Raw genomic sequence first — 19,128 nt, 5'->3', positions numbered from 1 at the left:
GTAGACATGATTCTGTAATGGAAATCACTGAATGGGCTCAAGAACATTTCCAGAAATCACCGTGCCATCCACAAATGCAGGTTCTAGCGCTAGTATGCAAAGAAGAAGCTATATGTGAACGTGATCCAGAAACACCGCCGTCTTCTCTGGGCCAAAACTCATTTAAAATGGACTGAGGCAAAGTGGAAAACCGTTCTGTGGTCAGACAAATCAAAATTTGAAATTCGTTTTGGAAACCATGGACGCCACTTCCACCGGCCTAAAGAGGAGAGGAGACCATCCAGCTTGTTATCAGTGCACAGTTCAAAAGCCAGCATCTGTGATGGTATGAGGGTGCATTAGTGCACATGACATGAGTAGCTTATACATTTGGGAAGGCATCATTATTGCTGAATGATAGATACACGTTTCAGAGCAACATGCTGCCATCCAGACAAAATCTTTTTATAGGAAAGGCCTTCCTTCTTTCAGCAAGACAATGCCAAACCGCTTTCTGCACATATTAAAACCTTATGGCTCCATAGTAAAAGAGTCTGGGTGCTAAACTGGCCTGCCTGCAGTTCAGACCTGTCTCCTATTTAAAACATTTGGTGCATTATGAAGCAAAAATTTGACAAAGGAGACCCCAATCAGTTGAGCAACTGAAATTGTATATCAGGTAAGAATGGGACAACATTTCTCTTTCAAAATTACAGCAATTGGTCTCCTCAGTTGCCAGATGTTTATGGACTATTGTTAAAAGAAGAGGAGATGCTACACAATGGTAAACATGCCCCATCCCAACTTTTTTGAGACGTGTTGCTGCCATGAAATTTAAAATGACCTCATTTCTTTCTTAAAACGGTACATTTTCTCAGTTTAAACATGTGATATGTTGTCTATGTTCTATTGTGCAGCACAGTGGTGTAGTGGTTAGCGCTGTCACCTCACAGCAAGAAGGTCTGGGTTTGAACCCCGTGGCCGACAAGGGCCTTTCTGTGCGGAGTTTGCATGTTCTCCCCGTGTCCACGTGGGTTTCCTCCGGGTGCTCTGGTTTCCCCCACAGTCCAAAGACATGCAGGTTAGGTTAACTGGTGACTCTAAATTGACCGTAGGTGTGAATGTGAGTGTGAATGGTTGTCTGTGTCTATGTGTCAACCCTGTGATGACCTGGCGACTTGTCCAGGGTGTACCCTGCCTTTCGCCCGTAGTCAGCTGGGATAGGCTCCAGCTTGCCTGCGACCCTGTACGGTAGAACAGGATAAAGCGGCTAGAGATAATGAGATGTTCTATTGTGAAAAATATATGGGTTGATGAGATTTGCAAATCATTGCATTCTGTTTTTATTTACATTTTACACAGCATCCCAACTCTTGGAATTAGGGTTGTACAAACAGGAAACAATTTGTTGATTTTGATAATTGTAAATCATGCATGGCTGATATAACTACTGGGGTAGTTATATCAGCTTGCTCCAGCTTGCCTGCGACCCTATCCCAGCTGACTACAGGCGAAAGGCGGGGTACACCCTGGACAAGTTGCCAGGTCATCACAGGGCTGACACATAGACACAGACAACCATTCACGCTCACATTCACACCTACGGTCAATTTAGAGCCACCAATTAGCCTTTGGACTGTGGTAGAAACCGGAGCACCCCGGAGGAAACCCACATGGACATGGGGAGAGCATGCAAACTCCACACAGAAAGGCCCTCACCGGCCGCTGGGCTCGAACCCAGGACCTTCTTGCTGTGAGGCGACAGTGCTAACCACTACACCATCACGCCGCCCTATCATCGTTATTTTATATGCTGATGATATAACCCTATTAAGTACACTTTAGTCAGTTCCCAGCGGAGGCACGCATTAATAAAGAATTGCATAAAATAAATGGAGGTCATTAAGCTGTCTTTAAATATAGGTAAAACAAAATTGATGTTGTTTCACTCATGCCAGCGTATAGTTCATGTTCCTAATATTGCTTTATATGGCACAGTTATAGAATGTGTTGAAAGCTTCAATTTTTGGGGCGTGACTTTAGACAGATGTATGAAATGGAATGTACACAAAGTGTCAAATAAAATTTCCAGAGCCATTGGTGTACTAAGCAGGTTAAAAGCAGTGCTGCCTGAGGAAACATTATTTACTATCTATAATGCTCTTGTTCAGCCACACAATGTATGGACATCTGAGCTGGGGCTTTAATATCAATAGGATTTTCAAATTGCAAAAGAAAGCAATATGCTTAATCACTAAGAGTAAATATAATGCTCATACAGAACTGCTCTTCAAGAGATTAAAGGTATTAAAAGTTCAAGATCTGTTCAGAGTTCATATCCTCAAATTATATGTCAAACATGCTCATAATAGTTTGACATATCTGCAGGCTATGCCTTTAAGGCTCAATAATGAGGTACACTACCGTTCAAAAGTTTGGGGTCACTTTGAAATGTCCTTATTTTTGAAAGAAAAGCACTGTTCTTTTCAATGAAGATCACTTTAAACTAATCAGAAATCCACTCTATACATTGCTAATGTGGTAAATGACTATTCTAGCTGCAAATGTCTGGTTTTTGGTGCAATATCTCCATAGGTGGCGGCACGGTGGTGTAGTGGTTAGCGCTGTCGCCTCACAGCAAGAAGGTCCTGGGTTCGAGCCCCGGGGCCGGCGAGGGCCTTTCTGTGTGGAGTTTGCATGTTCTCCCCGTGTCCGCGTGGGTTTCCTCCGGGTGCTCCGGTTTCCCCCACAGTCCAAAGACATGCAGGTTAGGTTAACTGGTGACTCTAAATTGACCGTAGGTGTGAATGGTTGTCTGTGTCTATGTGTCAGCCCTGTGATGACCTGGCGACTTGTCCAGGGTGTACCCCGCCTTTCGCCCGTAGTCAGCTGGGATAGGCTCCAGCTTGCCTGCGACCCTGTAGAAGGATAAAGCGGCTAGAGATAATGAGATGAGATGAGATCACTCCAGTGTTCTAATGGTACAATGTGTTTGCTCATTGCCTCAGAAGGCTAATGGATGATTAGAAAACCCTTGTACAATCATGTTAGCACAGCTGAAAACAGTTTAGCTCTTTAGAGAAGCTATAAAACTGACCTTCCTTTGAGCAGATTGAGTTTCTGGAGCATCACATTTGTGGGGTCGATTAAATGCTCAAAATGGCCAGAAAAATGTCTTCACTATATTTTCTATTCATTTTACAACTTATGGTGGTAAATAAAAGTGTGACTTTTAATGGAAAACACAAAATTGCCTGGGCGACCCCAAACTTTTGAACGGTAGTGTACATGGGTACAACACAAGAGGCCATCAAAACCTATTGATAGACAGAACAGATGATAAGTTTGCTGATAGTAGAGTTATTATACAAATATGTAAAATTGTGAATGAGACTCCAGTTGTGGTCAAAGAAAAGGTTAATACCCACTGCCAAAAAGGTTTTGCTAATTATGCAAAGGTTGACAAGTTTGAGGAGTCAGAGAATTTATACAGCTTTGAAATCTGCATCATCTGACCTTTCCTAACGAAGAATTTGAACAAGCCACAGCTCAATAAGCTAATAAAGGTCTGGAAGCTTGGTAAAAGTTACCTGGAACTCAAATGTATTAGGGTGCCCAAACTTTCGCATGGTGTTCCTTTTCTTTTTTCACTCTCCAGTTGGACAAAACAAAAATAATGCACAAATCTTGCAGAAAATGCTGAAAAGAAATGTCTCATCTTTACCTTTATGCCTTTTGGTGATCAGTTCATCTTCTGCTCACTTAACTATTCACAGTAACAGACATTTTCAGTAAGGGTGCCCAAACCTTTGCATGCCACTATATATGACTCGGGTCGGGTCTGACTTCGGGCTTCCTTTTTTTTTTATAAAACACATCTTGCTGGTGGGCGGCACGGTGGTGTAGTGGTTAGCGCTGTCGCCTCACAGCAAGAAGGTCCGGGTTCGAGCCCCGTAGCCGGCGAGGGCCTTTCTGTGCGGAGTTTGCATGTTCTCCCCGTGTCCACGTGGGTTTCCTCTGGGTGCTCCGGTTTCCCCCACAGTCCAAAGACATGCAGGTTAGGTTAACTGGTGGCTCTAAATTGACCGTAGGTGTGAGTGTGAATGGTTGTCTGTGTCTATGTGTCAGCCCTGTGATGACCTGGCGACTTGTCCAGGGTGTACCCCGCCTTTCGCCCATAGTCAGCTGGGATAGGCTCCAGCTTGCCTGCGACCCTGTAGAACAGGATAAAGCGGCTACAGATAATGAGATGAGAGATGAGACATCTTGCTGGTTGCACTGTGTGAAATGCACTGAATCGGCATCACCATAACTGAATCGGTTATAGACAGATTAAGGTCATAATTAGTTTTTTTTTTTTAAGTGTCATGTAAATGTGCAAACTGTTGTGCAATACTGCCGTATTGACTGCTGACTTTTTTAACCTAGACTGATGTAGGTGTTGGTTTGTTGAGTAGTGTCCTTAATTAATATACATCAATTGTAATTCATCTTTACTGCAGCAAAGTGTTTTAAAAGTTAAAAAGGGGACAGAATATTATAGTGTCAGTCCAAATGTCCAGAGTGTCTTCAATAGTTTTACTGTCCTGGCTAAGACTTGATTTAGCCTAAATGATGTCAGTTAAAGTGCATATCCTGGACCAAATTCTTTTTTTTTACAACCCCGATTCCAAAAAAGTTGGGACAAAGTACAAATTATAAATAAAAATGGAATGCAATGATGTGGAAGTTTCAAAATTCCATATTTTATTCAGAATAGAACATAGATGACATATCAAATGTTGAAACTGAGAAAAGGTATCATTTAAAGAGAAAAATTAGGTGATTTTAAATTTCATGACAACAACACATCTCAAAAAAGTTGGGACAAGGCCATGTTTCCCACTGTGAGACATCCCCTTTTCTCTTTACAACAGTCTGTAAACGTCTGGGGACTGAGGAGACAAGTTGCTCAAGTTTAGGGATAGGAATGTTAACCCATTCTTGTCTAATGTAGGATTCTAGTTGCTCAACTGTCTTAGGTCTTTTTTGTCGTATCTTCCGTTTTATGATGCGCCAAATGTTTTCTATGGGTGAAAGATCTGGACTGCAGGCTGGCCAGTTCAGTACCCGGACCCTTCTTCTACACAGCCATGATGCTGTAATTGATGCAGTATGTGGTTTGGCATTGTCATGTTGGAAAATGCAAGGTCTTCCCTGAAAGAGACGTCGTCTGGATGGGAGCATATGTTGCTCTAGAACCTGGATATACCTTTCAGCATTGATGGTGTCCTTCCAGATGTGTAAGCTGCCCATGCCACATGCACTAATGCAATCCCATACCATCAGAGATGCAGGCTTCTGAACTGAGCGCTGATAACAACTTGGGTCGTCCTTCTCCTCTTTAGTCCGAATGACACGGCGTCCCTGATTTCCAGAAAGAACTTCAAATTTTGATTCGTCTGACCACAGAACAGTTTTCCACTTTGCCACAGTCCATTTTAAATGAGCCTTGGCCCAGAGAAGACGTCTGTGCTTCTGGATCATGTTTAGATACGGCTTCTTCTTTGAACTATAGAGTTTTAGCTGGCAACGGCGGATGGCACAGTGAATTGTGTTCACAGATAATGTTCTCTGGAAATATTCCTGAGCCCATTTTGTGATTTCCAATACAGAAGCATGCCTGTATGTGATGCAGTGCCGTCTAAGGGCCCGAAGATCACAGGCACCCAGTATGGTTTTCCGGCCTTGACCCTTACGCACAGAGATTCTTCCAGATTCTCTGAATCTTTTGATGATATCATGCACTGTAGATGATGATATGTTCAATCTCTTTGCAATTTTACACTGTCGAACTCCTTTCTGATATTGCTCCACTATTTGTCGGTGCAGAATTAGGGGTATTGGTGATCCTCTTCCCATCTTTACTTCTGAGAGCCGCTGCCACTCCAAGATGCTCTTTTTATACCCAGTCATGTTAATGATCTATTGCCAGTTGACCTAATGAGTTGCAATTTGGTCCTCCAGCTGTTCCTTTTTTGTACCTTTAACTTTTCCAGCCTCTGTTGCCCCTGTCCCAACTTTTTTGAGATGTGTTGCTGTTATGAAATTTCAAATGAGCCAATATTTGGCATGAAATTTCAAAATGTCTCACTTTCGACATGTGATATGTTGTCTATGTTCTATTGTGAATACAATATCAGTTTTTGAGATTTGCAAATTATTGCATTCCTTTTTTATTTACAATTTGTACTTTGTCCCAACTTTTTTGGAATCGGGGTTGTATATGAAAGTATGTCCCTTTACACACTCATCCAGAAGGGTAATTTTGCACAAGGCCATCTGTCTACAGCAGAAAAAAATAAAATAACAAAATGCGTCTGGAAAAATCCTAAGGGAGTCTGGAGCCAGATTCGTGACGTCACCTGCGGAAGCGTCAGCAGGCTGTGCGAGCTTTGCACAGTTTCAGTGCACAGCCTGTGTAGACCAAGTTTAGCAGCTAGTGATTTTGCATTGAAATATGGAATTGTCACCTGAGCGCAATGTGGGAAACGATGAGTACTAATCCCATCAAGATTGGTGTTGCTACACCCTCCTATGATACATCTGTTAACCATTTTAATAATTACATGATAATGTTGAAGAAATTTGCAGAAAACCACCAGGTCATTTTCTCATAAACAAACCAGCGCTGATGTAGGATTCAGAGGGAGGTGTCCCGCATGCGACGTCACGAAAATCAATGTTTCCCAGGAAATCCAAATGGCAAGTTTTTTCAGAGGCGGACCAATTCGCCTCAAATGGCTTGATTTCAACTGAATTTTTCTGGGATTGCGCAAGGTAAAAAAAAATTGCCCAAAATGCTAAATGTGACAGATATTTGACCCTAGTTTAATATAAAATAGGAGAATTACATTGATCTTGCTCCTGAATTTACCTGTGATATGCACTTTAATGTGTATATGGTGTTCAGTTTTTGGTTGTGGGGTATGGGATGGAAATGGTTAATATGTCAAACTCATAATTAATTCTATTTGGAAAAAATGTTTATCCAATAATTTGGAATTATTTTAGAGTAATCGCTTATTCTGATTCACAGTATTTTAGTGACTAATGTCTTGTAGTTTGATTTGCAATTCATGTGTTTCCCTGTCTGTCAACACAAGGACACTGATCCAGAAGAAGAGCAGACGAAGGGCCTCACTGTGGGTATCCTCACTGTGTTGGAGGATGATGACGGCACCGCAGCTCCTCAAAGTGTCATGAGTGTTGTTGTAGTGGAAGAAGAAATTGTCCTTCAAGATCTCCCTGACCTGCCAACTGCTTCTGCATACCTCTTTGGACTGATCTATGCTTTAAACCTTAAGTACCCAAAAGATCTCAGGTACACATTTGAAACTGTTCAGAAGGTTTTCATGGAACTTGGTACAGACCTCTCTGTAAGGGTCAGATCCCTCAAAAACAAACTCCTTCAGAGAATCCACAAGTTAACTGATAATGTTGGATCTGGAATTGTTGACCTCGAAAAGTTCCCTTCTGTCCAGCCAACGCCATGTTAATTTACTCTTCCTGTTACTCATTCTCAACTCTTATGTACCTTGAACTTTGCACTTTATTGGGTTTTTCTTTAACATGTTGCATGTTAAGATTCAGTATTTGTAAATTGTCACATACTGAGCAGTGTTACAAAAGCATTTGCTGATTATTTTGAGACCGGAAGTTATGGCGCTCAGTAACCTTGTTAACAGATTTATCAGATTAATAATTGTGTATCATACTTGTTCTGTATGGTCTTGTATACATGACTCATGTTTGATGAGACATGTTCTTTTATCTTGGGGTAGATTTACTGTATAGGCAAGGCAAGGCAAGTTTATTTATATAGCACATTTCATACACAGTGGCAGTTCAATGTGCTTTACAGAAGTAAAAGCAAAACAGTAAACAATAGAGAATAAAATTACATAAAATAAATGGGAAAAATATAAGAATTAAACAATAGTAGAAATTAAAAAAAATAAAATTAAGTAGAAGTTCAAATAGGGGGAGAAAAAAAACAGCAGAATAAAATAGAATAAAAGTTAAGTAAAATTTGAAACATGCAAAAACTGTACAAGTACAGATTATAAAAACATGTAAGGAAGACAATATTATTATTTAACAGAAAGCATCTGAAAACAGCTTAGTCTTTAACCTAGATTTGAAGCTGCCAACAGCAGGAGCATTTTTGATGTCCTCTGGGAGTTGGTTCCATAGCTGTACTGCATAATAGCTCAAAGCTGCTTCACCACACTTTGTTTGAACAACAGGTTTTAATAGTAAATTTTGCTGCTGCGATCTGGTAGATCTGATTGGGTTAGGCCGCTGCAACATATCAGAGAGGTAATTGGGCCCTGTACCATTTAGAGATTTGTACACCAGCAGCAATGCTTTAAAGTCAATTCTGTAGCTTACTGGAAGCCAGTGAAGAGACCTTAGAATTGGAGTAATGTGCTCTGTTCTTTTTGTTCCTGTGAGAACCCTAACCGCTGCATTTTGCACCAGCTGAAATCGTTTGATGGTCTTTTTTGGCAGGCCTGTGAAAAGGCCATTGCAGTAATCAACCCTACTAGAGATGAAGGCATGTATCAGTTTTTCCAGATCATTTTTTGACATAAGTCCTCTTAGTTTGGAAATGTTTTTTAGGTGATAGAATGCCGTTTTAGTGATTGCTTTCATGTGACTGTCAAAGTTTAGCTCGCTCTCAATGAAAACACCAAGATTTTTAACCATTTCTTTAGTTTTAATCCCTTTTGTGTCAAGAATAGTGGTAATCCTGAGTCTTTCATCTTTTTTTACCCAAATAGAATTACTTCTATTTTATCTGACTTCAGCTGAAGAAAATTTTGTGACATCCAGTTTTTAATTTGATCGATACACTGGTAAAGACATTCAAGGGGGGCATAATCATTAGGTGATAAAATAAATTTGGGTGTCATCTGCATAGCAGTGATACAAAATTGAATTGTTATTGATAATTTGCCCAAGTGGGAGCATATAAAGGTTGAAAAGTAATGGTCCAAGAATCGACCCCTGGGGGACACCACAGGTCAAGGACATTGACGTTGAGGAACAATTTCCCATGGTAACAAAAAAAGCTTCTATCTTTTAAGTATGAATTTAACCAATTGATAACTTTACCAGTCAATCCAACCCGGTGTTCAAGTCGATATAGCAGTATGTTGTGATCAACAGTATCAAAATTATACTCAATTGTCAAAGTCTACAAGTATACAATATAGCATAAGTTGAGTGCTAGGACTGGGACAATTGGGTCTCATTAGTTTGCATTTACTTGGCCCTGTTAGAAGGGATTTGATGCTGGTACAGTTTAAATAAAACAAATGTTTTGAATGTGTATGTTGCATCTGTAATTATTTATACATTTGATTAGAAGTTATTGGCTCTAAATAATAAAGTTAAGTTACATTAACTATTGCAGTGTGCAATTTTTAATTCCTTTTAAATTATTCTGCTATGCTAACTTAACCAAATTAAAGTGGATTCTGTGTAAAAATTCAGTTATTACAATGTAAAATTATAAGTTAGTACAGCTTACGGTTGAGTAGACAAAAATCAGAATTCAGAGTTGAGCAAACTCAAAAGCAAAACTTAAAATATTTAGTGTACTTGCCCAACTTAAAATTTTACTGAAGTTTGTTGCCTTGAAATTTCCAGTTCACCCAACTTTTTTTTTTTGCACTGCACCAAAACTCACAGATTGGGCAAGGAGGGCATTAATCAGAGATGCAACAAAGACACCAAAGAGAACACTGAAGGAGCTGCAAAGATCCACAGTGGAGATGGGAGTATCTGTACATAGGACCACTTTAAGCCGTACACTCCACAGAGTGGGGCTTTATGGAAGAGTGACCAGAAAAAGGCCACTGCTTAAAGAAAAATAAATAAATAAGAAAACATGTTTGGAGTTTGCCCAACAGCATGTGGCAGACTCCCCAAACACATGGGAGAAGATTCTCTGGTCAAATGAGACAAAAATGGAACTTTTTGGCCATCATGGGAAATGCCATGTGTGGCACAAACCCAACACCCTGAGAACACCATTCCTACAGTGAAGCATGGTGGTGGCAGCATCATGCTGTGGGGATGTTTTTCATCTGCAGGGACAGGAAAACTGGTCAGGACTGAAGGAAAGATGGATGGCACTAAATACAGGGCAATTCTGTTGAAAAACTTGTTTGAGTCAGCCAGAGGTTTGAGACCTGGATGAAGGTTCACATTCCTGCAGAATAATGACCCTAAACATACTGCTAAAGCGACACTGGAGTGCTTTAAATGGAAACATTTAAATGTCTTGGAATGGCCTAGTCAAAGCCCAGACCTCAGTCCAATTGAGAATCTGTGGCATAACTTGAAGATTGCTGAACACCAACGTAACCCATCTAACTTGAAGGAGTTGGAGCAGTTTAACCTTGAGGAATGGGCAAAAATCCCAGTGGCTAGATGTGCTAAGCTAATAGAGACATACCCCAAGAGACTTGCAGCTGTAATTGTAGCAAAAGGTGGCAATACAAAGTATTGACTTTCATATGTGTGTGGTGGGGGGGATACTTATGCACACTCCAGAATTTTTTTTTCATCTTAATTATTGCTTGTGTCACAATTAAAAAAACCCCAAACCTATGTGCACCTTTAAAGTTGTAGGCATGTTGTGTAAATCAAATGGCACTAACCCCCCAAAATCCATTTTAATTCCAGCTTGTAATGCAACAAAACAGGACAAACACCAAGGGGGATGAATACTTTTGCAAGGAACTGTATGGTTTGATTACTATTGAAAACTAACATATACTGTAAAGGTGGTCCCTACTGCAGCGATCTGATATGGATCTTTGTAAGGATCTCCTGACCACATTTCAATCACACATAAGATTTTGTCACAAGTTTCTTCAAATAATTTCTGTTTTGGTTAAATAAAAAATAAAAAACTTTCTGACGTTAAGTAAAATACACTGATGAAGCTATAACAGTGACTCCATCGGATGATTTTCTGGAGGTTTTCTCTTTATTATTAAAACATGTTAAAGCCTACAGTGGTGCTTGAAAGTTTGTGAACCCTTTAGAATTTTCTATATTTCTGCATAAATATGACCTAAAACATCATCAGATTTTCACACAAGTCCTAAAAGTAGATAAAGAGAACCCAGTTAAACAAATGAGACAAAAATATTATACTCGGTCATTTATTTATTGAGGAAAATGATCCAATATTACATATCTGTGAGTGGCAAAAGTATGTGAACCTCTAGGATTAGCAGTTGATTTGAAGGTGAAATTAGAGTCAAGTGTTTTCAATCAATGGGATGACAATCAGGTGTGAGTGGGCGCCCTGTTTTATTTAAAGAACAGGGATCTATCAAAGTCTGATCTTCACAACACATGTTTGTGGAAGTGTATCATGGTACAAACAAAGGAGATTTCTGAGGACCTCAGAAAAAGTGTTGTTGATGCTCATCAGGCTGGAAAAGGTTGCAAAACCATTTCTAAAGAGTTTGGACTCCACCAATCCACAGTCAGACAGATTGTGTACAAATGGAGGAAATTCAAGACCATTGTTCCCCTCCCCAGGAGTGGTCAACCAACAAAGATCACTCCAAGAGCAAGGGGTGTAATAGTCGGTGAGGTCACAAAGGAACCCAGGATAACTTCAAAGCAACTGAAGGCCTCTCTCACATTGGCTAATGTTAATGTTCATGAGTCCACCATCAGGAGAACACTGAACAACAATGGTGTGCATGGCAGGGTTGCAAGGAGAAAGCCACTGCTCTCCAAAAAGAACATTGCTGCTCGTCTGCAGTTTGCTAAAGATTACATGGATAAGCCAGAAGGCTATTGGACAAAATGTTTTGTGGACGGATGAGACCAAAATAGAACTTTTTGGTTTAAATGTGAAGCATTATGTTTGGAGACAGGAAAACACTGCATTCCAGCATAAAAACCTTATCCCATCTGTGAAACATGGTGCTGGTAGTATCATGGTTTGGGCCTGTTTTGCTGCATCTGGGCCAGGACGGCTTGCCATCATTGATGGAACAATGAATTCTGAATTATACCAGTGAATTCTAAAGGAAAATATCAGGACATCTGTCCATGAACTGAATCTCAAGAGAAGGTGGGTCATGCAGCAAGACAACGACCCTAAGCACACAAGTCATTCTACCAAAGAATGGTTAATGAAGAATAAAGTTAATGTTTTGGAATGGCCAAGTCAAAGTCCTGACCTTAATCCAATGGAAATGTTGTGGAAGGACCTGAAGCGAGCAGTTCATGTGAGGAAACCCACCAACATCCCAGAGTTGAAACTGTTCTGTATGGAAGAATGGGCTAAAATTCCTCCAAGCTGGTGTGCAGGACTGATCAACAGTTACCGGAAACATTTAGTTGCAGTTATTGCTGCACAAGGGGGTCACACCAGATACTTTTACCACTCACAGATATGTAATACTGGATCAATTTCCTCAGTAAATAAATGACCAAGTATAATATTTTTGTCTCATTTGTTTAACTGGGTTCTCTTTATCTACTTTTAGGACTTGTGTGAAAATCTGATGATGTTTTAGGTCATATTTATGCAGAAATATAGAAAATTCTAAAGGGTTCACAAACTTTCAAGCACCACTGTAACTTGAGGGTAGCATCAAATTTTGACTGTACATTTTTATACCTTCCAACCCCATGAGAATTGGGGTTGTCTTTTTTCTGAGAATCAACCTTTCAGATCTTTCTGTAACTCTGATCCAGCAACAGCACTTTTGCATTGCTGATACTAATAACTGTGATCAAAACCAGTTCCGGAATGGTTACAGTGATCCATGGCCAGGAGTCCCAAGAGAGCAAAATTGACCTTGATCACTATTACTCAATCACAGGAGCACCGTGTCTGATCATGGGCGTCTGTGAGCTCATGTATGTATACTTGCCAACCCCCAGAGAATTAAAAGCGGCAGTTGAGGTTGTCTGACACAGTTGCGCCCTTCTAGGGGGGTCTTGGGGCATGCTCCACTGGAAAATTGTGAAAAAAAGTAAAATGGTACATTCTCCTGTATTCCGAGTGTCATATGGGAAGAAATTGATTGAGAATTCGGACCGACGTACTTCACAAAATGTATGCTTCTCACCTCGCCTCGATGCTTTGATGCTGGATGATCAAGTCGCCTTGAACTTCTTGTCATCACAAATCTTTTTTTTTTCAGAGTTTTCATTGTTTGTGATCACCAGAGTGTGTTTGGTTTTTCCAAACACTGGCACAATTTGTTGTAGTATGTGAGCTCATTGCCAATTGCTATGAACCATGACAAGAACCAATAGAATGGTGCGATAGAGCGATACGAGTTGTACATGAGCTGATAGCCAATGAGGCGCGTAGTGCAGAGTTGGCTATACACCATGTATGACAAGATTGAGTGAAATGACTGTTTTATTCTATCCACATTCATTGGATTTTGAGAAATGGAGCATTTTTATTTTTTGCAAATTTGATAAAAACATTATATAAAACTTCCGACAAAATATTCTCCACTTAGAATGTAAACAAACTGATGAAATGGCAGTAGTAATTTGTGAAAAATGCTATAATAATAATAATAATAATTATTATTATTATTATTATTATTGGAATAATAAAAGACATGTTCTTACAACCCCGATTCCAAAAAAGTTGGGACAAAGTACAAATTGTAAATAAAAACAGAATGCAATGATGTGGAAGTTTCAAAATTCCATATTTTATTCAGAATAAAACATAAATGACATATCAAATGTTTAAACTGAGAAAATGTATAATTTAAAGAGAAAAATTAGGTGATTTTAAATTTCATGACAACAACACATCTCAAAAAAGTTGGGACAAGGCCATGTTTGCCACTGTGAGACATCCCCTTTTCTCTTTACAACAGTCTGTAAACATCTGGGGACTGAGGAGACGAGTTGCTCAAGTTTAGGGATAGGAATGTTAACCCATTCTTGTGTAATGTAGGATTCTAGTTGCTCAATTGTCTTAGGTCTTTTTTGTCATATCTTCCGTTTTATGATGTGCCAGATGTTTTCTATGGGTGAAAGATCTGGACTGCAGACTGGCCAGTTCAGTACCCGGACCCTTCTTCTATGCAGCCATGATGCTGTAATTGATGCAGTATGTGGTTTGGCATTGTCATGTTGGAAAATGCAAGGTCTTCCCTGAAAGAGACGTCGTCTGGATGGGAGCATATGTTGCTCTAGAACCTGGATATACCTTTCAGCATTGATGGTGTCCTTCCAGATGTGTAAGCTGCCCATGCCACACGCACTAATGCAACCCCATACCATCAGAGATGCAGGCTTCTGAACTGAGCGCCGATAACAACTCGGGTCGTCCTTCTCCTCTTTAGTCCGAATGACACGGCGTCCCTGATTTCCATAAAGAACTTCAAATTTTGATTCGTCTGACCACAGAACAGTTTTCCACTTTGCCACAGTCCATTTTAAATGAGCCTTGGCCCAGAGAAGACGTCTGCGCTTCTGGATCATGTTTACGTAGATACGGCTTCTTCTTTGAACTATAGAGTTTTAGCTGGCAACGGCGGATGGCACAGTGAATTGTGTTCACAGATAATGTTCTCTGGAAATATTCCTGAGCCCATTTTGTGATTTCCAATACAGAAGCATGCCTGTATGTGATGCAGTGCCGTCTAAGGGCCCGAAGATCACGGGCACCCAGTATGGTTTTCCGGCCTTGACCCTTACGCACAGAGATTCTTCCAGATTCTCTGAATCTTTTGATGATATTCTGCACTGTAGATGATGATATGTTCAAACTCTTTGCAATTTTACACTGTCGAACTGCTTTCTGATATTGCTCCACTATTTGTCGGCGCAGAATTAGGGGGATTGGTGATCCTCTTCCCATCTTTACTTCTGAGAGCCGCTGCCACTCCAAGATGCTCTTTTTATACCCAGTCATGTTAATGACCTATTGCCAATTGACCTAATGAGTTGCAATTTGTTCCTCCAGCTGTTCCTTTTTTGTACCTTTTAACTTTTCCAGCCTCTTATTGCCCCTGTCCCAACTTTTTTGAGATGTGTTGCTGTTATGAAATTTCAAATGAGCCAATATTTGGCGTGAAATTTCAAAATGTCTCACTTTCGACATTTGATATGTTGTCTATGTTCTATTGTGAATACAATATCAGTTTTTGAGATTTGTAAATTATTGCATTCCGTTTTTATTTACAATTTGTACTTTGTCCCAACTTTTTTGGAATCGGGGTGGTATTTAAATCTCCTCTAAAGGACCCCATGAAATCTAACTTTTACTCTTTACTGTTTTCACTACAATCCCTGCAGATTAAATAACATTCTTGGTTAACTTTACAGGTGGTTTTCAACAACACATTTTAAATTTTCATGTTCGTGTTCGTGATTAATCACAATTGAATTGAAATAAGACTATTTTTATTCAACAAAGATGCGGCACAAACTGCAAAAACAATCTTGAAAATTGCAACAAAGGGGCAACACAATACAGAGCTGCTCAGAGCTCAAACCAATAAAGTGCAAGCTCAACACTGAGAAAGACATTTAGCCTAAATAAGAAAAGTGCTCATTCATTAAATTATTTAAAAAAAAATAGATCTCCAAGCTATTAACCTGACTACTGAGAACCACTGGAACATCCACAATAGAGAGAGAGATTGAGGGAGAGAAGAGAGAGATCTGCAAAACATAATTTTTCTCTTTGCACACTTTTGAACTGAATGTTTTCTGGCTCTGCCTCTCAGATGTGTATAATTCCGGTATTGCCTTCTCTGTAAAATGTCTGCGACCAGGCAACTCATATTTGGGATCGAGTGTGTTTAGTAATTTTTAGAAGCCTGGTTTTTCCACTATACTAATTGGGATCATGTCTTTGGCAATGACGTTCGTGATTGCATCCGTTATAGCTCTCAATCTCTGACTCGTTTTCTCATATGGGGTGGCTTTGGAGAACGAGGCTGCTATGGTCATTTGTTTAGCTTGTGTGTGTGTGTGTGTGTGTGGGGGGGGGTTAGCTTGTGGGCAAGTAGTTCGGAGTTTAAGAGACTCTTCATACTGTACCGCGTGAGTTTTCAGGTGATGGAATATATTTGTAGTGCTGCTGCCTTTCGTGATGACAGGTTTTTTTGCACACTTTACAAATTGGCATTTGCTGTTCCACGTCCTCCTCGCGATATCCAAAAAATGCCAGATGACTGACCCCTTACTAGTTCTTTTAGGAACCAATTCGTCCGCTTCCATTTTAAATTTGTCGCTGAAATTGACAGAGCTTACACGGTAGCCTATACAGCACCAGCGATTGCACGAACTGAGTCAACGCTGTAAACCGAAACTAGGAAATCTTCCCGCTGGCAGTGTTGCCAGATACTGCTGACGGTTTCCAGCCCAAAATATGTTCAAAACCCGCCAACACGCACTTAAAACCGCCAAATTGGGCAGGAAAGCGCCCAATCTGGCAGCACAACCGAAACTAGGAAATCTTCCCGCAAGTTCCTTTCAGCACCGAGATGGCGCCCAGGATTGGTTGCCGAGTGCGTGACGTTATTGTTTTTTTTAACCTTAGGCAGCCTCTCCCGTTACTGCCTCAGGGACAGGGAGAAAACCACCGGAAAAGGTTTTAAACAAACGCAACAAACACGAAACAAACGCAAATCAGAAGATGACCATAAAATACTCTATAGTTACGATATAATAATTTTATGTACCTCACACAGAATTTTCGGAGATATATCGAGTATATTCGATATATCGCATTACAAAGAAAAGATTTTCAATAGTTTTCATGACCAACTTAATTGTATTTTGTAAATATAAATGAAGTTAGAATTTGATGCCTACAACACACTCAAAAAAAGTTGGGACAGTGGCAAAATAAGACTGAGAAGTATATTGGGTCTTCAAGGAACACCATTTTGGAAGATTCCACAATAAGCAGGTTAATTGGTGACATGGCGGCACGGTGGTGTAGTGGTCAGCGCTGTCGCCTCGCAGCAAGAAGGTTCTGGGTTTGAACCTAGCGGCCGACGAGGGCCTTTCTGTGTGGAGTTTGCATGTTCTCCCCGTGGGTTTCCTCCCACAGTCCATATGCAGGTTAGGTTAATTGGTGGGTCTAAATTGACCGTGAATGGTTGGTTGTGTCTCTATGTGTCAGCCCTGCGATGATCTGGTGACTTGGCCTCTCGCCCATGGTCAGCTGGGATAGGCTCCAGCTTGCCCTCCACGACCCCGCACGGGATAAACAACATTGGCAACATGACTGGGTATAAAAGAAGCAGCACCAAAGGCTCAGTCTTCATTTCTAGAAATGAAGTTAACCTTTACAAGGAGTGCCAGAGGAAACAGTGTGTGTTGAGTATATTCAACATGAATGAGTCGATTATTTTTTCAATTCCATCAACACTGATCAGTAATGAGGTTTATTTCCCTTATTTTTTTTTTAATCACTCCTGTCAGTGAACGTTCCCTCACGGTATAAACTGGCACGGCTTTGCTCGTGTGAGTGTACCCGTGTCTTTTAAAAGTACTTTTTCGTGCAAAACTCTTCCCGCACTGCGAACACTGATATGGCTTCTCTCCTGTATGAATGCGCTGGTGCTTTTTTAAATTATTCTGTTGTGTAAAACTCATCCCACACTGTGAGCAGTAATATGGTTTCTCTCCTGTGTGAATCCTCTGGTGTTTTTTTAAATTAGTCTGTACGGAAAAACGCTTTCCGCACTCCGAGCAGTGATACGGTTTCTCTCCGGTGTGAATGCGCCGGTGGTTTATAAAAGTACCGTTTCGTGTAAAACTCTTCCCACACTGCGAGCAGTGATATGGTTTCTCTCCGGTGTGAATGCGCTCATGTCCTTTCAAAGTACTGTACTGTGTAAAACTCTTGCCACACTCCGAGCAGCGATACGGTTTCTCTCCTGTGTGAATGCGCTGGTGGCTTTTAAAAGTATTGTGTCGTGTAAAACTCATCCCACACTGTGAGCAGTAATACGGCTTCTCTCTGGAGTGAACATGCTGATGGCTGTTTAAAGAACTCTGCTGTGTAAAAGTCTTCCCACACTCCGAGCAGTGATACGGTTTCTCTCCAGTGTGGACGCGCTGGTGGTTTTTAAAAGTACTGTTTCGTGTAAAACTCTTCCCACACTGTGAACAGTGATACAGCTTCTCTTCAGAGTGAACGCTCTGGTGCTTGTTAAAGGTGCTCTGTTGTGTAAAACTCTTCCCGCACTGCGAGCACTGATACGGTTTCTCTCCTGTGTGAACGCGCTGGTGGTTTTTAAACGTACTGTCATATGAAAAACTCTTCCCACACTGCGCGCACTGATACGGTTTCTCTCCTGTGTGAATGCGCTGGTGGGTTTTAAGATGACACTGCTGGGAAAAGGTCTTCCCGCACTGCGAGCACTGATGGGGCTTTTCTCCTGTGTGGATTAGATGGTGTTGTTCAAGACGACGCTTTCGAGTAAAGCTCTTTCCGCACAGCGAGCAGGAGTAAATTCTGTCCTTTTGCATCTCCGAGCTTTTAGTGTGATGATAACCAGGTGATGATGCTTCACTCTGCAGCAGAACAAGAGACAGAAAACATGTGAGACAGTATTAGGTCCTGATTACACCTGGTGTTAAAGGCAAACAAAATCCAAAAAATAAACTCCTTTACGTGGACAGATAATATCCGTACGAGACCTGTTCGAGTGTGCACTTGTTCATTTTTTTTCCCCTTTTAAAATAAAATGTTCTTGGGTGCGACCATCTTACTCTCTCCGAGGTTAAAATATTGTTCTCGGAGTACAAATGACGTGAGAAAATCTGAGATTGTGACGTCACTTACTTACTACATGACTCACCGAGGCTGAGATCTAGTGGATACATCACTTCTAAATTGTTGTAAACAATCCTAAAGATGTCTGGGTGTCAAGCGCTGGGCTTTAAAAAATAAGCCCGATCACTGCAGCAGTGAACACACACGTAAACAGTGAGCACGCTCACACCCAGGCTTTGGGAGCCTTTAGCTGCCTATAAATGCTCCATCGCCGGCTACTCACGGTATTTTTAAGTTAAATTTTTCTGTGTATTTTTACACGGCATACTTTTGTTTGTTCTTATTCA

At 40.7% G+C, this 19,128-nt stretch overlaps 1 protein-coding gene across 1 annotated transcript in view; it reads right to left on the bottom strand.

The window, feature by feature from the left end:
• Positions 1–19,128, bottom strand: part of LOC132889752 (zinc finger protein 850-like) — a 44,304-nt gene that overhangs the window by 12,621 nt on the left and 12,555 nt on the right. Inside the window, exon 2 of the mRNA XM_060926559.1 lies at positions 17,553–18,579. Coding sequence (XP_060782542.1) covers positions 17,553–18,579 — 1,027 coding nt within the window. The remainder of the gene's footprint in view (positions 1–17,552; positions 18,580–19,128) is intronic.

This window comes from Neoarius graeffei, chromosome 7 (genome assembly GCF_027579695.1).
Source record: "Neoarius graeffei isolate fNeoGra1 chromosome 7, fNeoGra1.pri, whole genome shotgun sequence".
NCBI classification, from domain to species: Eukaryota; Metazoa; Chordata; class Actinopteri; order Siluriformes; family Ariidae; genus Neoarius; species Neoarius graeffei.
This window is presented reverse-complemented; position numbering and strand designations above follow the sequence as displayed.